This window comes from Passer montanus, unplaced genomic scaffold, assembly GCF_014805655.1.
Source record: "Passer montanus isolate IOZ18808 unplaced genomic scaffold, ASM1480565v1 scaffold26, whole genome shotgun sequence".
In the NCBI taxonomy this organism is placed as follows: domain Eukaryota; kingdom Metazoa; phylum Chordata; class Aves; order Passeriformes; family Passeridae; genus Passer; species Passer montanus.
Genome location: NW_024367261.1, coordinates 4,315,295 through 4,339,667, shown reverse-complemented (window position 1 = coordinate 4,339,667; position 24,373 = coordinate 4,315,295). Strand labels below are relative to the sequence as shown.

Here is a 24,373-nt window from a genome sequence, read left to right as displayed (position 1 = left end):
TGCTGTTCCCAGTGGTAATAAGTTCTTGCTATGCACTTGGGTATAAGCATCACCATTAAAATGCCTAGACGTACTCTGTAGTGTTAAAATTAAGTCCTCCTCTGACTAAAAGTAGGAATTATAACTAAAAGCCTGCTTATCAACTCATTTTATTTCCTGTCTGAAGAAGATAGGAAATTTAAACTTAGGTGTAAAAAAAAAAAAAATTATAGCTAAGCTAGTACTTTATTACATTTCTTCCAGTCAGTGTTGCTGTGATTTAGATGAGAGGCAGCAAGGACGATTTGAGCTGTCACACTTGACTTTCAGCTGTCACAAAGAGGCATTGGAGGTTACAGGCTGAGGTTTAATTTATATTCCTCCTTTTGTTACAGGCAGAGATGGTACGTGCTGCTTTCCAAGCGCAGAGATCCTTCTTGCTGTTAGCATCTCAATGTCAAGAGCCTCAAGAGGTAAGGAAAGTGACCTGGAGCTTCAAGAGGCAGTGCATAAAAAAGTCTGTGTTGCCATATGTTATTGATCCTGCATTTGCTTTGTCTGTTCCTTTATTTATACAGTGCACTTGGGGGCTTGCTTTCACTTTTATAAGCATGATGCTGTAATAATCAGAAAGCCATGGTCCTGGGCTAAGAACCTTTTCTGTACTAATTCATATAAGATCATTGAGGAAAGCAAAGGAGGAGTTCACTTTACATTTGTGAGTGGCATCAGTCTTTTTCTGGAAGCTGGAAACACCATGGAATAGAATTGCTATTTGCCAGCCCCCCACAGATGCTACGTGGTACACACTGAAGTCAGGGTATAAGCTAGTGAGAGAAAAACCAGTATTAGCCCATACACTCAGTATTCCCCAAACTGAGGTCCAGGTTAGGCCAATTCTGGGAGGAAGGGAAAGCATTTTGTCAAGAAAATGAAAAATAAACTTTTATCAAGTTGATTTATATACTTGCTTCAGTGGCAACTGTTTAAATCCTCCCCTCACTAGAAAGCTCAGAGAAGCTCTGGAGTTGTTATGAATCTCATTTGTAGTTTCCAGAAGGCTCAGGGCCAATAACACTCTATCATTCCTGGGAGTAGCAATCAGTTAGCTCTTCTGTGGGACCACCGTTGAACCTTCCTCCTTGGAGTATGCAGAGAATGAAGTCTTCCCTTGCACTGGCTCATCATGGTCTTCAGTTCTGCCTTTTTCCACTAGTTCCCTGCTCCAAAGTGCATTGAAATCCATTTTTGCAAATCAGAGCTCTTTGCACCTGGTATAATTTATCGAAGTTTTGCTGTCACTATTGTTTTTAGAGACACAAATTAGAAGTTTTTCTAATCAGTATGTTTTAATGGCAAGGGTACTTAAGGAAAAGAAAAAAAAAGCCCGTAGATATTAGATAGATTAGTTAGACCATATAGACTTCAGAGTTCCAAGAAAGAACGGATCAGTTGTTTTTCCAGCTGTCCCTGATCTCAGGGAGTAAAAGTGGGTCATGGCTCACACAGAACAGGCAAAATTCCCATTGGTACAGGCCTCGAGAAGTCATTTATATTGGCTGTGAATACAATTGCACCCAGTGGCCCACAAAATTCTACATGTTCATAGGTAAAACATTCCCCAGTGACCAGTTTCTGATGGTCCATAATGTAATGCAATGTTCTGAAGTGTTGGGATTGTCCCAGCTCTGGTACAAGAATAAGCTGTGGGTCCTGGTTTGGCCTCCTGTGCTGATGTGCTTTCAGTAGGATTTTCTCTGCTTTTCCAGTGAGAATGGCAATGGCTTCTCCCTACTCCTACCCTTACAACTTTCTGACCTCAAGTCAGAGGTCAAGTTTGAGATTTTTCAACTGTAAAGTTTAGAAATTTTTACTTATAATGTCAACAAAACATGTTAAAAACACAAACCACAAAGAAAGAGTAGAGGTAAAAAAAGATTCTCCAGCAATCTAGAATGATGGTTACAGAAGCATTAAGAAAAGCAATAAATAATTAAAATCTTGTCATAAACATCACCAGAGTTGGCCATCCATATGTCTTAGTAGTACATTATCAGGCTAGCATAGATTTCTGCAGTTTGTTGAAGGCAAGAAAGTACACTTCTATCATTTAACTATCCTTTAGCACAGAGGAAGTGCCACATGATATGTGTGTACACATCATTCCAAAGTTGAAATACCAGGAATATTACAGACTAAAGTTTATTTTTAACAGTGAGAGCCAGTCTAGTTAAAAACCCAGTCTAGTTATAGTTACTTAAATTTTTATAAAGACTGTTAGCTACACATTTTTATAGACATCAAAACACACACTGTTGTCCATTCTTTTTCTCTTTTTGCATATATTTTTTTGTGCAGACACACTCAGTTATACTATGGACAGATGTGAAAATAATTGAAGGCTGCCTATGCTGTACAAATTGAATGTTTTTTTCTCACTGCAGAGAGTTATAGTTCCAGGTGTTAGGTTTTTTATATCTCCATCACAATGATGAAAAAGCTTTCTATTATAAAGTTACATTGGTTAAGCATTTTGAAAAAGCTGGTAATCACCAGCTAACCCAGGAGAAGGAAAGAAATAGGTGTCCTGCCCCTGCTCCCCCGGGACCTTATTGCTGTGATGTCACCTCGGCTCTGTATTTATAGCCTAGAGCCATGGAGTCAGTGTGGAATCCAAACAGGAAAGCTGATCATTAGTGTATCAGAATGCAGAGAGTGGAGAAAAGCAAATGAAGATGACAGCATATCTATAAATGCAAGAGAAAAGAGAGTAATTCTGTCATTCAGCTGCCTAGACTGTTTGCTTTATAATGTAAAGCTGTGAATGAGCCAGCGAGTTGCGATTATGGCATAGTAGCTTTGTAGACATTCAGAGACAGCCGTGTGGAGACTGAGGGGATTTACTGAGTTCCTGTCAGGTTGGGATGTCATACATGGTGCGTTTAAAAAAAAAAAAAAAGAGGGAGGGGAAAATGTGCTGGAAAAATAAATTAGCTCAGCTCTTGCAGCTTACAAACTAATGAATAAGGAATTCAAACAAAAAGAAAGCTCCTATATCTATAATAATCCTTGGATATTTTTGTGCTCAGCAAAGAGAGAAATGTGTATCATCAAAAAGTGGTATTTTTTTCTCTCTGTGAAAATGATGAAGTCCTAGAATTCATTTTGTTCTTTAATTCGTGCTGTGAGTCACTAGCAAACATTTCAAACAGTCAAGATTGCTAAAAGTTGTTTTTGTGGAGTTTTGCTTCATGTTAATAATGTTATTTTTTTCATTTGGAATCTGTTGCAGTGCACAGCCTTTATTATCTGTATATGTGAAAATAGTAGGAGCCAGGAAGGTAATTCCAGCTGGCATACCAATCTAGCATCAACTGCAATAAATTACTTTGCAGAGAGCATGTTCTGTTACTTTTTATGGTCATGTTCTATATTTGTATGTGCAGTGGAAGAGATCACATGACAAAACCACCAGTTGATATTCCTGTTTGTGTATGTCCCAGCTAATGGCTGCTAGATACAGGCTCATTCAGCAAGATGGGATTTTTCAGTCCATCTACTTATGAGAAATTATTATCTGATAAAAACCTTCAAACATTTAAACAAAAAATGTCTGTTATAAATTGTTTACTACTATAAATAATATAAGAGAATATATGAGTTTATAAGAGAGTGAAAAGAAGACGGGAAAATAAATTAGAATATTACTGTAATCTGTGAGAAGTTGTTTAAAAAGATATTTTGAGACCACATGTTTGCATGTTGCTTGGGCTATTCAGACGACAAGTTTTAGCATAAACCTTCACAAAACATCCTAAAACAGTCTGGATCTGATTTTCTATTTCCCACAGTCTAAGCCAAATACAATTCTGACTGAAATGTGTTTTTTTATTTCATTGCATAATAATTTTAAAAGTTATTAGTGTTCCTGAGCAAATTTATCTGTTTAACAACTTTTTTAATTTGCGATCATGAATACTGATCACTGCTTAAAGTGACTGCATTAAATTATTTGTGAATGGTGACTCATATACTGCCTTCTCTTTATGAGTTGTTATATTTCACTTTAAAAGTTCAAACAGTTTTAAGAGTTGCTTTGAGGGCTTGAGGAATCCATTGTTCCTATACTGAGAACAAATTAATGAGATTATTATTTTTGTGAATCAATATCAGCATATGCAGGATGAGCATGTCTGTGGTAAGAAGTACTACAAACAGATTTTAATGACAGATGCAGTTCAGACTATAAATGATTACGTAATTTCTCATTAGAGAAGAATGCTGAGTTCATATGACTGCCAAAGCTCATGGATTTATTCCTAACATTGTGCAGACAAACATTCCAATTAAATGCCTAGCTTAAATAGCTAGATCCTGCACACAGGTGGGAGGAGAGGGGTGGAAAAAATTGAGAGGTAAAGGAGAGCTTTCCCTTTTTTTCCTAGAAAAGGGAGACCTCACCCCACCTCACAGAAACCCAAGAAACTGTATTTGAATTTGGACTTAGAGCCATGAGAACAAGTCCTGTTTTTATTTTTTATAGCCAAGCAAAAAGAAAAAATATCTATTGTAGGATTAGAGTACTTGTGGCAAAATCTTTGAATAAAGGATTCATTCTCAGGATTTTTATTAGAAATCAAAAGATGAAGATTCACAGTTCCCTCCTCTGTGTCATTGTGGGATTGCTCATTTTCTTCTCTTTCTATTTTGAAGTATTTCAATACAGGACTCCTGGGACTTATTATTCTGCATTCTAGCAGGATTTGTTCTCTAATTACCTTGACTTGCTTATGTCATTCCATTTCCCCCTACTTTTCTCATGCTTACTGGGATCACCCTTACTGTTTTCCAAAAATACAAACAGTAGGATACTTCTCACCTTGATAATTTATTACATTCTTATGCAAAAGAGTTTGGGCTGAGTTTGATTCCATTCTCTCAGCTGGTTCACTGCTGCTAACCTGCTCCTCTGTGTCTAGAAATAGCTTAAAGAGGAATTTAGTTCGATCCTTTTAAGGTCCTCAGGCCTCAAACTCAGAGAAGGTGCCAAGAGTGACATGGACAGGAGCCTGAGAGTCCTGAGCTCGGAAGGGAACCCCTTCCCCCGGTCCTGTTCTCTGAAATCTTGCCAAACTGTTGGCATACTTCTGTTATCTGCAAGCCTACAACTGCATGTGATGCGTGGTCACAGCCGCAGGGATGGACCAACAGTTTCCAGAGACCAACCCGCTGCAGTGCAGAGTTCACAGGCTCATTTTTGGATATTGTTGCAAGCTCTTACTGTGTTTCACATCCAGATAGCCCCTGACACCTGTTACCTCATAATTCTGTCTCAAAATCACTCATCTGCATTTTATCAGCCTCAAAGTCATTGTATTTTCAGTTCATAGAATCGTTTAGGTTGGAAAATATCTTTAAGATCATCAATCATAAACCCAGCACTGCTAACTCCACCACTAAACCATGTTTTCTACATTTGCACCACATTTGCACGTCTTTTAAATACCTTCAGGGATGGTGGTTCAACCTCTTTCCTGGGAAAGTTGTTTCAGTACTTGAGATCCCTTTCAGTGAAGAAATTTTTCCTCAACTCCAATTTGAACCTCCCCTGTTCCATCTTGAGGCCATTTTCTTTTGTCCTGCCACTTGTTACCTGGATGTAGAACCTGACCCCCACCTCACCACAACTTCCTTTCAGGTATTGGTAAAGAGCAATAAAGTCTCTCTGAGCCTCCTTTTCTCCAGGCTAAACACCCCAGGTTCTTAACTGGCCCCTCATAGGACTGTCTTTCTAGATCCTTCACCAGCTTCATTGCCCTTCTCTGGACACACTCCAGCCCCTCAGTGTCTTTCTTTTAGTTAACTTCTCTAGGAATCCTTGTCCCATTTCACTTTCTTCACTTGTGTTTGCCAAAACTCCCAGGTCAATAAAAGGTGGATGCATTTGAGATTTACTTCTGCCCCTGTACACTCAGCAGTAAGAAGGCGCAGAGACACTCAGGGATCATGGGAATGCAGATGGGCCATGACCAGGGCAGCATCACCCAGCTTGTACAGAATGGAGAGATTCACATCAGTGGCAGCTCCAGACTGGCTCACACCAACATCCCCAGTCACAGACTCGCCAGCAATTCACATTCTGTGCAAGAATCAGGCTCCAATAACCAAAGGCTCCTTGCCCTTGTGACCTCCAGTGTACCTGTATACTCTGGGTCTTCATTTGACATGCTAAGCAATTCTATGGATCTGCAAGCCTTTACTGGAATTCTGCTCTTTGTGTCCAAAAATCACCAAATCACCCGGTTAGTTTGCAGTCCCTGTAGCAATGTTCATATTCAAACTGTGCCATGTGAGACCCTACCTACCCCTAAGCTGATAGGACACTCCCTCTCCCATTAAGTACCATATTCTTTATTTCTGCTGAACACAAATCCAAACTAGTACTCTCCTTTCTCTGTGTTACACAATTCTTTCCTGGGATTTATGCACCTAACCTTTTAAAAAGGAAAGCACTGGCGGTACAAATGACTGAAAAGCAGGGCTTTTTGATTCACAAGTTAGTTAATTTTTTTTTTTTTTTTCAAATTTTAGTTTGGTCTAAATCAGACCACATTTGTGAATTCCAAAAGTTATGTCAGTTCTAGGAGTGCTTAACAAACTGGGCAGTCTTACAGTTTGGCCAAGGATGGAAACCTGCAACATCTAACATCTCTTCCTGGGACATGCCCCATGAAAGGTGATTGCTCTTAGCAAAGATTTATAGGATCTCAGATGTTGTGAACAAAGAAACTGTGGCTTAACAGAATCTCCTTGCTACCTGGAATGCCCCAGACCCCACTAAACACTGGATTATAATCACAGCATCAGAATTGAGGAGTAATAAATCAAAAAGTTGAAAGAAGTTTATTAGTGTAATTGTTATTGTTGATTAGTTGTGGGGTGTTGCCTGTGTGCCTAAAGGAGAAGGACCCTTTCTTGTTGGAAATACTGCCCACAGAAAGCGGCAGTGGACAAGAATACAACACACAGAACATTTAAGTCAATTTAAAACCAGCCAGTCCCAGCCAAAGGCAGTGGGTGTGATTCTGCACTGCTCTAAACTGATGCATGCAGGTTGTATCAGGCCCTGGATTTCTCCACTGGTTAGAAGCAATTTGGCTTTCACATTCCTCTCCCATTGCCCTGCCTCAGAGTTTATATTTAAAAATAAACTCACAAATGACTAAAGTAGTAATTTGTCATGTGGGGTTGTGGGTTGGTATTCCCTGTTTTTTTCCCACAAAGGACAAAACTGCTACAGCTGATATTGGCTGTTAGATTGAGAATTTTTGTGCTATCTAAGAGGAATAAAAGCCAAATACCAATTAAGTCACTTTGGAAGCACACAAATGTGTCTAAGCTTCTGTGCTGATGAAGCTGACCAGACAGTTATGCAGATTTGTCTCTCTGTCAGAGTCCTGCTACTGCACAGCAGTGAGTTGAAGTGGCAGAACCTGTACTGTTGACCAACACATCAAATACTTATTACACCACTATGCTGAAGATTTACAGTCTAAGAAAACTAAGCCATAATAAATTAATGTAGTTAGGTAGGAGGAGAGGTTTGAACCCTGAAAATATCAGAATACTAGAGGGACACGAATGTAGTGATCTCAGAGAAAAATCTCACTTGTGGTCTCTACAGCCAGTCAGAAAATAGTTGCAGAGAAAACATTGTATAAGTGTGGAGTAGTGTTAAAAACATTACATTTTGTATGTACTTAAATAAATAGGTTGTTTCTCAGGTTAGGATATTAATCTGAACAGTGATTCCATCCAGGCTATGAATAAAGAGTTAAAGCAAAAACACAGGCCTTTCTTAAACTGCATACCTACCAAAAAAAGTGCAAAGTCTTCTTTACAGATTTTGAAAATACAAAAAAAAAAAAAAAAAAAAAAATTACAGTTAATCAAAAACTGTTTCAGTTCTAAAATCACAGCCACTCGTAGCAGAAATGCATCTCATTGGTGATCTTATTCCTGTAGACACAGGATGGACTTCTGCTCATCAGCTTTAAATTGTCAAGGTAGGAATGTTGTGTAAGGTATTTTCCTAGGCTCTCTTAACAGTAATGGCCAGCACCTCTAGAGTCTACTTCTTCACATCTATTAATATCTTCTAACATATAGTCATCTAATATATATTGATATGGGCAAATAATTCATCAGGGACAGGTCTTTCTTCATTTCCAGTAGAGGGAATAAAGTCTCAGCTGAGAGCAGATGCTTGCCTCTTAAATTGTTAGAACTGAGTGTGGTGGTTGCTATCCATGACATCTTTCACCCCTTGAAAGGATGCAGTGTGGGATGAACTGTACTAGGCTGTTTGCAGAGATAATGGCTATGTCTACCTTAGTGTTTTAGCTCACTGTGGGACTGTATTTCTCCTTCAAATCAGCCTTGTTTGCCAGGTCATGTTTCACATTACAGAGCAGCTTAAGGTGTACAAAGTGGGTATCTTTCTGGTGAAGTGGAAGATACACTCCCAGGCAGCATCTAAACCACAATTTACAGCCAGTCCCAAATAGCACCTCCCTTACATGCATGCTGTGAGTGTTGGAGCCTCAGCACCGTTTTGCTCTGCAGAACCATTCCTGTTAGGCTGCACTGCTTGCCAACACGTACAAAGATACCTGATTCAGATAAATTCCATGTTTCAAACTTGCCCCCTAAAAATACAAAGTATAATGGAGATTTTATGTAAGTATGAAGGAGAAACTAACAGAACTGTACACCATGGAATAAAGGTTGTACTCAAGCTGTTCGGGTTGCAGCTGAGTGAAAAGGAAGGGGCCATTGATTCCAAATTCTGAGTTTTCTTTTGCTGCTCCTATGCCAAAGGTTGCCATGCCCTGATTTTGCATAACTTAAAAGGATATTTGTTCTCTTGACAGGTTTTTTTCATAGTAGGTCAGGTTGATTTAAACACTGTAATAGTGAGATCTGAATTGTGTTGCCACTCATCAGCATAAAAATCCTTTGGTAAACAATCTCACCCCTCAAAACACATAAGATGAGCTTAAAAATGCATAAGATCTTTAAAACTATATTTTTTATTTACCTGCTGTGCTTTGTGCCTTTGTGATTCATGCTGGCAGGTTTCTGGATAACAGTGGTCCTGAGAAAATACCCATTTTGCCAGATTAAAGCTGAGATTTTCAAGTAAGCACTGGCTCAAGCAGCCAAAATTTAAGCAAGCCATTCAGTTTAATGTGACTTTACAGGTCGATTTCAAACAACACAAAACCTAAAACTTTGACCTTTCTCCTGAACTGAATGTCCCTAACCACCAGTCCTATTCAGCCTATCACCTGGGGAATTTCTTGTGTGGGTAATGCAAATATGTGAAGGAGAAGAAAGTCTGTGTAGTGTGGTCTGTTGGAATACTGGTATTCCAGGACATTTTATGGGCTGAGACTGTTAAGTCTCTGAAGCCAAAGCCTAAGGCAGTTCTTTTGCATGCTGAAACTTTTTTGAGTGTTTTGGCTATTTGTGGCATTAGTCTTACTACTCTTGATTTTCTAATAGGAATTATAAAATATTATCAGCTGGCTGGCTGTCTAGTTATTTATCTTTAAAGTGACAATCTGGTTTTAATCGTTATTTAAAAAGGAAAACAGGATACTGGGAATTACTTCTGATATTTGTCAGTTGTGCCCATGTTGCATTTTTAAGCATTTCAGCAAAACTGATATTATAATAGGAATGGTGTTTATAAAGAGACTCTTAAATTTCTGTTAAACAACTGTGCTGTGTCTTAAATGACAAGAAATTTTATCTAGCACATGCCAAAGGCATGCTGAAGATTTTTCCAACAGTTCTGATTCATCTCCTGGAATTCCCTTTTCTTAGAGATACAATATAGACATTAATTGTATTAAGTCAGCTGTTTTAATATTCAGTGCAATAAAGAGATTATTCTTCTAGAACCCTTAGCACAACTGTTTCTGCATTGTAAAGCCAAACAAGACTGATTACTGCCAGAATTAATGAGCCTTTCTGTACCCATATGCCATATACACTGTAATTCATCTGCAGTTTAATCACTAACTGAAAATTTAGAACTGAGACAGAACTCAATTCAGTGATTTCTTGCAGGCTGTGTTCCTGTGTCAAACTCTTCCACAGAAACTTAGAAGACAAGAAACTTCCACAAACACACACATTTTGTGCAGCCATTGCAGAACAGGATGAGTACAGAGTGAAAGGAAGGCAGACTGCAGTGCCAGAGGAATGATTACTTTGAGAAACTTTCCTTAGCAATACATATTTCATCTTTACAACTTGCACAGGTTCTGTGAAATTAAATAAATCCACTTCATTTTTATGAACATTTCTTATAAATATGTAATCATTGGATTGATTAAGTCCTGTGTTCTGAGGGACAGAAATAATCTCTGTGCCACTGACAGAAGATCCTCAGAAAACTGGCTGAGAGCTTTTCTAGAAGGAATAGGAGGAGGTGTGGGTCATTCAGATAAATGTTTGACTCTAATTTTGCCTTCTTGTCTTTAGAAATCAAAGTATTCTACAAAATAAAACAGCTATGTTAACACCATTTCATATCTAGGAAATCAAAGCACAGAAAGCTAACCCAACTTTCCTGAAACCTGATGACAATTTGGTGGGAGAGCTGCAAAGAGAACCCCTATTGAAGGACTCCCATTTCTGTGCACTATCCACAGAAATGTGCTGCCTCCCAGTGCTGTCTAGATATACCAGGCATCTGTGGAGCTGTATTTTTAGGCCTGATATTCTCTTTGTCTGGAACTCGGCCATGAAGATTCACAGTAAGCTCAGGACTGTAAATATCCCTCAGACTTTATGGGAGGAAAACTGGCATAATATCAAAGCAGAACAAGCACTTTCTTAAATTTCAGTTTTGTTAACTACTGTCATACTTGAAAGATTTCCCTGAAAAATAAGAAAATACCCAAGAAAATACCAGCTGCAGCATGTTGTAAACAAGCAAAAATTAGAAAGGAGAATTTCTGCAGACTTTATCATGTTATGGCAACAAGATCATGTTTTAAGAACTACAAATCATAGGGGTTTCAGGGCTTTTTCAGACTTAATGACTTGTGTTGGTCATTAAGTCATCAACAAAAAATCTTTTTGTTTCACAGTAATAGTGTAAATATTTGTTTTCTCCCAACCAGTTTTGTTGTAGGGAAGATCACATATGCCCATGTCTTTTTGATACATAGGCCTTTCTCAAAATTACTCTACCACTAAAATCAAAATACTTAGATCAAAATACTTTTCAAAATGCACACCCTCTTTTTGGTATGTTTTTGAAGCATCTTTGACCTGTGTTGATCTGTAACAAACATGCTTATTCTAAGGTGACGTAAAATTTTCTAATGCTGAAGTCTTCTGGAAAGGTGAAAAGAAAAACCTTAAGATGATAGAGATCAAGCAGGACATATGTGCCCATCATTTTGTGTGTGTCATGGCAGCATTAGTCCTCAAGATCATGAGGATTAGTTGTCTCCAGCAAGCACATCACAAATAGCCCTGGAAAAGGTGAGAAAAAATGCAGAGTTCTGCTACATCCTGAATGATTTCCAAGTGAAGTGTCAGGGAGGATCAGAATGATGCACTGTCTTTGGTGGGACATTATATGGGTTTGGTGAGCATACTTTTGCAGTATTATAGGGTTGCAAAGCACAGCAGTTGTTTTGCCTGTAAACTGATGACTCCATGTCCCTCAATCTGCTGTTTTCTGAGTGGAAGAATTTTTCCCAGTGAATTAGTGCTCTAAATTAGTTTTTCTGAGACAGTGGACTAGTGTGATTAGCATTCACTTTGCACAGGAAAGAGCTTGGATAACTTCTGCATTCATTTTGCTTTTCTCTTTGCTCCAAACACTACTCCTTCCACTCAGCAGTCATTCCCATGGATACCATTCGTTTCTGATTAAGCCAGGAGAACTTCCCCAAACCATGGCTTGCAGGCAACATATTTTCCATGAAATCCTCCTGCATTACTTGCAGCCAAAACATTAAATGTACCAAGGAGGAAAGGTAAAATTGATCTTGTCTACAGTGTATTACTTTCTCAGTCTTATTGCCAGATGATAACAGGCAACTAACAAGTAGTTTGTGTTTCTTGGGAAAAACAACTTGGTTAATAACATGAAGAACTCAAGCATCTGAAGAAGTTCCAGGGATATCAGATAAAAATGAAATCATTCTGCTAACTGAGCTATGGAGTCGATATGGGTCTTAATCTGGGCAGCATGTGAAAACGTTGCCACTGCTGAGAACAATTTTTGCTACAATACATTAGTACTTAATGTTTGTGCATTTTATCACTGCAGTTATAGGAGGATAATTAAACTGTTGCTGTAATGTAGAAATTTATGATGACCTTTCTTTATAGATGTTAAATCATAGGCAAGGAGGACAATATTTAACCACATTGTGGTTTTGGACCACCCACTGGTAACAGCAGTCTCCTTTTCTTTTCTTTTCTTTTCTTTTCTTTCCTTTCCTTTCCTTTCCTTTCCTTTCCTTTCCTTTCCTTTCCTCTCCTCTCCTCTCCTCTCCTCTCCTTCTCCTTCTCCTTCTCCTTCTCCTTCTCCTTCTCCTTCTCCTTCTCCTTCTCCTTCTCCTTCTCCTTCTCCTTCTCCTTCTCCTCTCTCTTTCCCCTTTTTTTACAGAACGAGGTGGCAATGCTTCTCAAGCCAATATCAGAGAAGATTCAGGAAATCCAGAACTTCAGAGAAAGGAACAGAGGAAGTAAAATGTTCAACCACCTCTCAGCTGTCAGTGAGAGCATCCCTGCCCTTGGGTGGATAGCAGTGGTGAGTGACACACGGTATGGTTGGGAGGGCTGTTAAGAAGCTTCTAGATGGTGCAGCCCAGGATGGTTCCAAATTTTGCAGTGCTCTGCAGTCTCATCTATACAGTTCTTCAGTCTACTACACCCAAGAAGGTAATAAACGTAGTGTGTCAGGGGAGGTGTCTGACTAATGTTTTACTTCCTTTCTCCTTCTGTTGTTTCCTGCTACCATTGGGTGATGGTCCTAGTCTCCTAAACCAGGCCCTTATGTCAAGGAGATGAATGATGCTGCTACCTTTTATACTAACAGGGTATTAAAGGACTACAAGAACAGGTATGTTGCCAAGCTCCAGTGTGGACTAGCCAGAGAACAGAGCATTAACCCTACCAGTAGGGTTCACAGTGCTATCACGGGAAGTGTTTTATAAACTAAAAAGCATTTGATGAAACCTTCTTGCAGTAGTATAGTCTCCCCTCCTCACCTCTGACCTGCAGCATGCTGCAGTGAGAATGGCAGCAGCATTAGCAGTGCTGCTTTTCACTCTCTGCACATTTTAAGATTATTTCTAATTTTTCTGGCATTGCAGCATCATGAGCTTATATGCAAATGCCTATTTACATAGTGATGTGTGGCTAGCTGGCTGCTGTGCTTGCTCCTCTCATTTGTGCTCTCATACTATTGCTGTTCTTGCTCTTGGCTTGAAAATGTGTATTTAGGTGGTAGATATATACAGATTCAAATTCCATAGCTCCTAATTTGATTTTTCTCTGTACCACTTCAGTATTCTTAAAGAGCACAAGAAATTTACAAAACAGTCCATGAATGATATCTGTGAACTGATGGAGAAAGAGAAAAAAAATCAGGTCCTTATGCCCTCTTTGAAAAGTCATGTATAAATCCTGTTGACTTGATGCTTTAGAAGGCCAGATTTTGGCTCTTGATTTTTATATCCCAGTGAAGAATGGTATTTGCTATTGAATTTTTCCTCTTTAGTGAGGAAAAGGTTTTAAATATTAACACTTTTCACATATATTTATGTTTCTTGAATATGTATAATTATAAATTATATGCTATATGTAGTATGTTATTTTATATATTATATATTATATGTTATATATTATATGTTATATGTTATTCCTAAAGCCTGAGTTTACCTACTGAAGGTAGTAACTGATGCTGGGGTAACTGATGATTTTTACAACATAGCATCAGTATTTACACTGGAGAAAAAAAGTGTCTCATGTAATGGTATAAATGGAGTACATTATTTAGGTATTTATTCTTAATTCTTTAATGAGAAATTCTTTTCCTGTTTTTCACTGAATCAGACCACAGTGTCTTCCAAAGTATGGAAGGCTCTCCCTTGACTTCACTAGGCTTTGGATTAAACCTGTTGACCCAGGTCTTCTGCATTATTAAGGATAAAATTCCAAAGGAAATAAATAGAAGGTAGACACACAAATCTTTGTAAGCCATCACTATTCACTAATAATTTGTTATAACTATGGACTTCATCTTACAAGCAATTTCTCTCTACATATTTCCTGGTTTCATTTATGAGTCCCATTGAAGGACTAACGGTAAAAATTCTAAAGCCATCTTGTGACTTGTACTTTAAAAACTCTTCATGTGTAAATATTTCAGTCTGATGACTGCAACATGACCCAGTATTGCCCTGGCCACATTTCAACGTGGCAGCCAGAATATCTTACAGAATCCATGGATATTTAATTTTCTGAAGTTCAGCACCCTGAAACTGTGTCTGGGTACCTGCTACACAGTTCAGTGTGCCTTTAGTGCTTTTTCAGTTGACATTGAGCCTGAGAAGAGTGGTGACACACTTCTAGCAGGAAGCACTCTCTGCTAGAGGCATCCTTTGCTCTTGTTTGTCCTCCAGAAGGATCTAGAAGCTTTCCAATGTAGCAGCTTCAGTCTTTGCAGCACTGGGCTGGTTGTCTGCCTGCTAACTGATTTGTCCATGGCTTTAAGGCAGTCATTGGTTTTACCTGCTTTAAGCAGCACTGCTCTCTGTTTTTAAGTACATTCACACGTAAATATTGCCTCTTTTTTTTTACAGTGACACACGCCATGTTGATTGGGTGAAGTCATATCTGAACATCTGGTCTGAGCTTCAAGCTTACATCAAAGAGCATCACACCACAGGTCTCACCTGGAGTAAAACTGTAAGTACTCTTTCTTTCTTCAAGAAGAACCATAAAAAGCTAGTAACCTGTTTGTCTTTTAATGTGGGCCATTGGCTCAGGAAAAATAAATATCTATGCCAGGAACAGAAGTCATGGTCCATGGATTTCTCAACCAAGCTAATAAATGTCTGAAATACAAGTGGAGATGTTCAGGCCATTGTGGTACAGATTTGGAGGAAGAGAAAATAATTACTTGGGATTATTATAGCCATAACTCTCAGCTGCAGATGGTTAAGAGTGGCAGACACTGTTCTCCATGCCTGTAGAAGACAGGAACAAGACAAAATGCAAAAAAATTGAAGGACATGTTAGACAAAAGGAAAACTGAGGGAGCATGTCATGGAAGAGGGATGGTGGGAAGAATCTGAACAGAGAGAGAGATTTAATAATAGGGAAGACAAAGACAAGGGATACATGACTTCGTAGATGGGTACCTTTATAAAACTATTATTTTAGACATACAGAAATAGCTTCTGGTAACAGAGAGAGTAAATATAACTGCATATCTAATTATTTATGCTCCTTATATAACCTGCTTCTGTGTGTTACACATGAGATGATAGCAATTAATCTTTTTCTCTGAGAGGTATAAACATGAAAAATTACTTTTATGTTGGGTATAAAAGTAAGAGTTTATGTCCACGGTCTACATTGATACAGTGTTCTATTTTACTTTAATAATGTGCTCATGTTTATTACCAGATTAGGAGAACTGCTGCAATAGATTAAAAATGTAATCTGCCTGCTCTTTACTGATACCATCTCCTAAACCTACCATATACTTGCACATGCAGTCTTTCACACCAAATTTGTAATTTCTTAAGTGTGCACAAATACCATTATTTTTAATTCAATGACTATTCAGAAGACTAATACAGGTCACCATTTAGTTCTCAAAAAAACCCAATTTTAACAACTTGGGAACATAGGGAAGTGAACTACAACTTTCAGATTAATGGCCTTCCAATCCAAAGCATTCTGTGATTCTATGAATTGTAGCTTAACCTGGAATAAGAGCTGCAACACCCTTCCTGTGAAGACTGGCCAAGAGAGTTGGGATTTTTTCAGCCTGGAGAAGAGAAGGCTTCATAGAGACCTTTTTGCAACCTTGCAATATATAAAGTGGGCTTGTGAGAAGGACTAAGAAAGACATTACCAAGGCTTGTGATGACAGGACAGGAGGCAATAGTTTTAAATTGAAAAACTGAATATAAGGAAGAAATTATTTATTTTGAGGGTGATGAGACACTGGAACGGGTTGCCCAGAGAAACTGTAGATGTCCCATTCCTGGAAGTGTTCAAGGCCAGGTTGGGTGGGACTCTGATCAATGTGGTCTATGAAAGGTGTCCCTGCCCATGGCAGGGGGTTGGAACTGGATGATTTTCTAGGTCCCTTCCAAACTAAACCTGTCCCTGATTCTATGGTACCTGGAAAAGTTGCTTGCTCTCTCCCTCTGTGGAGGTTATAAACGTGTAAGAGAAGGTAGGTTACTTGTGCTCAGCAACAGGCTGCAGCTTTCTCTTCATACCCTTCATGAGACATTGTACAAGGCCTTTCCTTTTGCAAACATGGGAGAGAACCGTGATCTGCACGTACATCTTAGTCTGAAGCAATGCAAAAATGTTTGAACATGATAAATTAGAAGACTGTAATTATGAGCTACATTGTAGGTTTCTATAGTAAAAAATATAAACATTAAGCATGATTCCTTTATTTAGTACAAAATTTCAAACTTGGTACATCCTATTCTGTTATTATCAGTGAACGTGAGAAGACCTAATGATATTTAAATTGTTATTACATAAGGAATAGGAATTGTTGTACCCCATTAGCTGAATTAGCCTGAGAATCTGGGACATAATTCGTTCTGTTAGTACAGAAAAAGAATAATCTTCACCTTTAATAGAACTTCACAAATGTGGAAATAATAGTGTTATAAGGTAAAGGTTTGTTACAGCCATTTGATCAAACAGGAGGAGCTCTCAGTGCTGGGGAGTACTGGTAGTCTTACTCAGAAGGGTAGCTGTTGCAGATTATGTTTGACTGGTCCTAAAACCAGTACCTCAGCCATTGTGTCCTTATATTTCTCTGTCTTCAGAGAAGCCATTGTGTCCTTATATGTCTCTGTCCAAGAAATTGCTGAAATCTAGGTGTGATTTGCTTGTTTATATTAAGCATAGTTTCCTGCCAACAGTGCTCATTCCATCATGAATGATGAGCCCATCACTGCATGTGAAGTACTGATTTCACTTCATTTTGGATATCACTCATATCTGGAAGTTCTCTTGGAAGTATGCTTCATTTAAATTACCCTTTATGTGATACAAGTCTGAAAGATTAAATTGCAGACTCATTTTTATGGATGTATATCTATTTTTTAAGTTTTACTAAATGTGAGAAAATTAGAATCCAGTAAGTTAGCAAGTTGTTTAAATTGCTTAAATGTTATTTAAATATTTCTATGAAGCTTGGTAACAAATACATTCCAGAAAGTAATGAGTTGCTCAAGTGATAATTTCATTTTTGTTATACATTTTAAAGTGAGAATGGAAGTCACAGATTCACATTGTGTGAAGTTAAGCATAAAGGCCTGCAGAATCAGGGTCTAGACAAAAAATGTGATATAAAAAGGCTGTAGATATATTCCAGACACAGTTGTTAATCATTGCACACAGCAGCTTCCACTTACATGCATAAAAGGAAAAAAGGAAAAAGCAGTAGTTTGGCAAGGCATTAACAAAGTGGAACATTCATGAAAGGTAGATATTGGTGTAAAAAAGGTATTTTATTACAGAGGGGGAGAGAAAAAAAGAAATGTCTTGGGGCATATAAGTACAGATTTCAAAGTGTGTTATACCAATAATTTACCCTTCATATCTGCAGAAGTCAACAAAGCAATGCATGAAGTTTCTATAAAAATCTCTTAAGTAGCACATTTGGATATTTCTAACGAGAGTGAAGAGTCAGGAAGAATATTAACTACTTCTTCTCTCCCAGCTGTATTGTCAGTGCTGGAACTCCTACCAAACCCCAGGAGCATAAGCCTAGGTCAGAGGATTTCCTCTGCCTGGGTTTCCAAAAAGGGGACAAGATTTTTGAATTGGTGCTTGGCCCACTGAGCTGTGGGTGCTGTATACTGTGGTGTGCACATTTGTGTCCATGTGATATCCCAAAGCTGTGCCATTTCCAGCACCCCATGCCCTTCCGTCAAGCTGCACAGGGCAGCTGCACCAAGCCTTAGAACAGATCACTAGTACATACAAGTGTTCCTGGCTCTGGCAGCAGGCACACAGGCAGACACATCAGACAAAAGAGAAAGAAGTGTCTTAATAAATTAGAAGACAGACACAAAAACAGGTGCAAAGGGTTGAAATAATGTTCAAGCAGTCACTTCTGACAATAACAGCTATCTCTATCTGATTTATAAAAAGTTTGTGATAAAAACAGATGTTCATGGATATTTGGATCTAACACAGTTCTGTCTTGCTTTGGTTCTGCCAAAACGTGTGACAGTATTTTACTTACTAAGGACACTCTATTGAAATGTGTGTGACTGTGTGAGGAGAAAGCCAAGGAAATAGTGAAGAATCTAGTGTATTTAAGAATACACATAGAAGGAAATAGTGTAGTTAAGGACCTTTAGACTTTTGTGCATCTGAACCTGTTTTGCTCCTCATGTGGAGTGGTGGTACAGAACCAGAGTGGACTGTGTAAATTGGCATTTGAATATGGTTAGGCATGATGGAGATGGTTAGGATATTTGATGGAATTGTGCTCACAGAACAAAAGCACGTATCTAATCCTGCTCCTGTATGTGAGCAGGATTGTCCCAGAGAGCAAAAAGTTCCATGTATTTTCAACATAATCTGAAATAGTAATTTTCATTAATTGATTGTGCTATGGCAGAGAAAATAGGCTTGTCAGTGCAAGTCAGATGGATCTACAGTATTTCCTTTAAAGTGTAATTTTGTAGTTCATTATCTTGGATGTAAAGTGTCCTTCTGCCTCCTATACCCTGTGCTGAGTGGCCATTCACTATATTCACTACATCTCAATTTAGTCATCTTGACAGTGGGGACAATAAGCAGTTACCAGCCTAATGGAGATTTGTTTTAATTTGCTACCAGATATGACATTCTTGGATGTCAGTGAGTCTTTGGGAAAAGCTGTTGCTACAATGAAAATATTTTAGGTGCCCAGGGTAGCATTTTACCTATGCAGTAAGTGTCATTTTTGCTTGCTACAGCTTTCTGTCTTCAGCAAGCAGTCCACAGCTGTAAAAGTGACCTGTCCTTTTTCAGCTCTTTCTGACAAAGAGCAAGTGCCTTTTTATCTTTTTTTCTTTTTTTTTTTTTTTTTAAGAAGGGATTCTGTTGAAGCATGCCTCTTTCTACCCTCCACTTCTTTTTGGTGATGCAAATAAATGAACAGCTGTAATATAAGCTCACAAGAATGCCTAATGAAAAGTTTGTTTGCTACAAGGCCTGCATGAGTAATCTGGGGGAAGTGAATCTTCTGCTCCTATTTCTGCAGGTTAACCTTGCAGCAAGAAAACAACCAGTAATAATAAGAGACTGCTGTAGTTTTCCATATATCAAATAAGTGTTAAAACACAAATCTTGCTCAAAGATAATTGTCTTGAATGTTTCAGTTGCAGGTGGAGCTGTACTTAACATTTTGTTCTTTGTATACAATAGGAATTTAGAATAGATTTTACCAGCAGAATACAGAATTTCACTCAAGCGATGAGAGAAATCCTCTCCCCCTTTACAAGTCAAAACAACTTAGGATGAAGTCTGCACATCTTTAAAAGCAGTTGAGATTTATTTAAATCCTGTTTCCACTGAAGCCAGTATCTTCAAGTCTTTTTTTTTTTCCTGAAATAGCATAGCATTTTAAAAAACATTTATTACTCCTTAGATAGTACTCTAAAAACATTATTTAAAAGCTGGAATTCTCCACAAACTCCACACCAGGAAGTACCATCATAATTCCATATTGAGTGCAATTTTCCTAGTCTCAGTGTAGACTTGGGCATTTTATTCTAGTCTAAAATAATTACCTCCAGACATCTTCTTATAAATTGGCCCTGCCTCTCTCCTGTTCTTTCAAAACATTTTCCTGTAATACATTGTCTCTGTACAGATTGATGTGAACAAGCTGCAAAAGACCAACTTCTGCAGGCAAAAGCCTCCTATTATCTGCCCAGTATCTCTTCTGTGCTGTGTTTAGTTTGACCTACTTATCAAGCAGCCATCGTCTGAGCCACTTCACTAAAGCTAAAGGTCAAAACTGTAGTGCCAAATTCCAGCCACAGCCAGGACTGCAATCCCAGGGGCCCTGTTCAGATAGAAGTAAGGGCAGCATGGATCTACCAATTTAGACGCCTGTATCACGGATAAGACGTAGACATTTCCACAGTGCTCAGTTTTTCTCAGTGATAGCCTTTTCTCTCCTTTTCTGTATACCTTCCATTCCTTTCTCTACCCTTCCCCTTCCCTATTTCCTATTCACTTATGATTTTTTGTTGAAAAAAAAAAATGCATCCTTTAGTTGTAAGTGTTTCTTTCTCAGAGAATAGGCAGTGTTCTGGTTTTTGGTACTGGATCAATTAAAAAGCTGGCTATCCTGGCACCTCTACAATAGTAGAGTAGTTGCCTCTTTGGTGGAGACTGCCTCAATCACATCCCTGTCCCTTTGAAAGCAAGTATTTTTGCTCTCTTATTCCAACAGTGGGTGAAAATATTTGTCTTTATTGTATATCAATACAGTATTCTCTTAACTTGGACCAAGCACCATTCAGACACTTTAAGGGAAAACCTGGGCAAGGCCTGCAGCCTAGTTCCAGTGGAAAAGAGAAAGGAAATTCAAAACTGAAAGTATGCAAGAGAAAAGGAAAGGTATACCTATTAAAGCTTCACTATCTTGCTAAAGGCATTGGTCTTCTTTTTAAGCAATTTTTTCTGTAAGTAAAAGATGGCTGAATCGGCCTGTTGGGGTACATTACTTGTTGGCAATTACATTATCATGCAGTTCTCAAATGATTTAGAAGACCATGGCTGTATAAAACATTTCTGGTTGGGTAACTCTGAAGGCGTAAGCATCATTTTAAATCCTGAACAGGTGATGAATGGCAGAAGTATATTACAGGGGGCTGCAAAGCTTGAAAACTCTGCAGATAAATAATTCTGCTGAGACTCAGTAACAAGAAAAGAACCTAGCCTGGTTTTTGTTGTTTTGTGTTTCAACTGACAAAGATTACAGGCCCTGTAAGTCAGCTGTTTCATCCAGTAAATTGCAGCTCTCTGGGCAGCATAACTCCTTGCAGACAGGTGGCTTAAATAGAGTAGGCAATAGAACTGTTGTGCTAAGCTACTTTTACACAAAAAACACCTTAACAAGAGCTCTGTGCCTCTGAGTCACAGTCCACCTGTTCCCAGAGGTTGATACGTGATACTTTGAGCTCCACAATTCTTGTCTTTGGCTGTGCATATGTATGAAAAGAACAATACAAAATGCTGTAATCATTTTAGGTGTGAAACTAGGATTACTATAAAGGGGGAGAAAACAGGGATATTCTTCCTTTTGTTTGTCTGTTTGGTTTTTTGTTGTTGTTGTTGGTGGTGGTTGGTTGTTTTTTTTTTTTTGGGAAAAATGTATTCCCCCTTAGGATTCCTGTTTGTCTGCTGCCATGAAAAGAAGGTTTTTCAATAAATTAAGGGATGTTTTTCATGACCTCTCTCTAAGCCACCTGTTGCTTCAGCTGCAAATGGATACTTTCCTCTTAATAGGAATGACCAACAAAATAGGTACTGTATATCACACACATGCATATATCATTTATTTAAATGCATTATATAGAGGCTTATAATCTTCTGGCTCAGCATAAAATCAACCATTGCAGCTACAAGAAATGCATTGTTCAGATGCTCCACATCAGGCTCCCAGCACAAGAACTTTGTTGCCCTCAGTGTCCGTGCTGCTCTGTGTCAGCTGAAAGCTGCATAAACACAGAGGGACATTGCATTTTGTGTTTGTACAGGGTCTGGCACATAAGCCCCTCATATCCCCAGAGATAGGAGCCTCTGACTGGGGCTCCTTGCTGCTGCAGTTCTACAAATATAGTAACAGTGACATGGAAGGCTAACCCAGGGAGCTGTTCAGCAAGAATAGCTCAGGAAATAGTAACATCTGCGATAAGACATAAAAAGAAATTCTTACTGTCTCTCGGTAGCTGGGTTCAGACCTGAAGACATGTCAAGCTGCATATGGCCACTGAAAAGTAGTGACAGTATGGCATCCAGAGCACTTGTGTTATATCTGAACAGCATTTTATTTCTCTAACAAGATTGGCTTTGCCCTGTGCTCCAGAGGAAGGAAACCTTTAGGAGAAATGTGCTTAACAAGGCCCAGCTTCTCAAAAGCAAAGGGCTTCACTCAGCTCTGCTGTAATTTCAAGGGAATTAAATGAGAATTTCAACCAGGCAGCTTTCTCAACATAAACAATAATTTCTTTCTTCCAGCAAGCCAGTTAGGTGAGAAGAAGAAGTGTACCTCACCCTTCTGCCAGTTGTACAAGATGAAGGTAGAAATATAGCATACTTTGAGGCTGTACCACAATCTGCAAACTCTGCACAGTGACATTTATCAGACCCAGCACTGTGAGCAGCATCAGACACTGTTGCTAAAGGAAGCTTCTCTGCCACAGTCAATGGGAGGCTCTTGGACCTCTCCGGATGGCTTGGGGCTATCCAGCAAGGAGCAAACCCTGACCCATTCCTGACACCCCATTTAGAGCATGGGTGGAAGCTGAAGACAGCCCTGAGGGGAAATTTCTGGAATGTTTTATCCCCTGCAGAGCTTAGTACATGGTCACAGGGCCTGCATCTTCTCTTCCTGATAGGACCTTACTCAGAGAATTACATTTCCCTCCATTTCAAAAAGCTCCAGGAGCACATTTCAAAGCACGTCAAGTTCACTGTGATGCAAAGCTACCAGGTTAAAAGTTTTACCTTGCTTTTGTGTTACATTTCCACAAAATATGACTCTATCTGTTGTCCCCTGGTAATTCTCACTAGGGGCATATTGTAAATGATGGAAAAATGACCATACAAACATGTTAATGGGAGCAGTCAGCAATCAGTATAACTTGACCTGGTGTCTGCAGACACCACAGCACTGAGAACAGCAGCTGTTGCCGAGGCAAACAGCTGAAATAAAAGAGGAAGAAAGGCAGCTTGCAAACAACCGCCTTCACTGGTCCAAATGGCTCCTAATACTTTTTATGTAAAGACACACTGTTGTTAACATCTGCGTGAAGTTAATCTGAAGAGTTGTTTGCAAATAGCAAAGCTGCTAAGCACCTGCTGCTTTAGGATAGATGAACTTTTGTGGGCATGTAACATGCTATTTTATTCCCAGCAGCTCTCACAAACACCACCCTATACAGAACATAAATGAATGGACTTTGTGAAGGGAACTTCTGTTGAAATTGGATCGGACTATAGACAAGTATTACCAGATACCAGAGCAGTTTAAGAGCCTGATTCAGAAATATTCTAGAGCCTGAGGGTGTAACTTGTCTTAGAAGAGGAACTAAGGAAAGCAAAGTAATTGCCAGTGACTGAGGTTGGTAACTTGGAGGTTCATTTATTAATAGAAGTCAAAATTAATTTAAAAAAAAAAATCCTGGAACTACTTCATATGGCTGATTTTTAAGTTGCCTTTACATCAGTGTGTCTGAGTGCAGCACAGGTCCCATCTTCCTGGCATGCAGGGAATGCAAGAAGTGAAATGTGTATTCTGCATTTCCTGTTCACTTTTGTGCTTTCTGCCCCCTTTTGAGAGTTTCCCTGAGCCACTCTCCCACAAAGAATTTCACCTCATTTGAATTTTTTATTTCAGTTAGGTACATTAAAATGGCAAAGAAAAGAAGACTGTAGCCAGAGTTATACTGTACCCTTCCCAGCAGGTCTGTGCACTCTCTCATTAGTGAGACTTGTCTGTCTTTTCCATGCCATTTTATTTCCATGGGAGATTGTCCTACTGGAGGAGTCCATGTTGTAAGATGGGAGATCTACAGTGGAGCAGTTAAACCATGTACTTCAGAGACCTTTTTTCCTGTGTTTTGTCCTTCAATTTTGCCTAGCCCAATTTATGATTTAAATTGTTTGCAGTTTCCAGAATGGCCCTAGATGTTGAAAATAGCATGCTACAATATCAGTTAGCTTGTGTAGCTGTAACTCAGGTCTTAAACTAGACAAGAGTTGCCATGCAGGAGAAAAGCTAACAACCAGGGTTCGGTCTGTCTTCTATTTCTGTGACTGCACAAAATTAAGAGGAAAAGTGGGAAGGGTGACAGAA

At 38.8% G+C, this 24,373-nt stretch overlaps 1 protein-coding gene across 4 annotated transcripts in view; it reads left to right on the top strand.

Annotated features, from left to right (window-relative positions):
- CAP2 (cyclase associated actin cytoskeleton regulatory protein 2) overlaps positions 1-24,373 on the top strand; it is a 67,965-nt gene that overhangs the window by 32,944 nt on the left and 10,648 nt on the right. For all 4 annotated transcript variants that reach the window (XM_039712075.1, XM_039712076.1, XM_039712077.1 and 1 more), the window contains 4 exons: positions 375-452; positions 12,683-12,826; positions 13,053-13,138; positions 14,883-14,988. In XM_039712075.1, the coding sequence (XP_039568009.1) occupies positions 375-452; positions 12,683-12,826; positions 13,053-13,138; positions 14,883-14,988 (414 nt within the window). The remainder of the gene's footprint in view (positions 1-374; positions 453-12,682; positions 12,827-13,052; positions 13,139-14,882; positions 14,989-24,373) is intronic.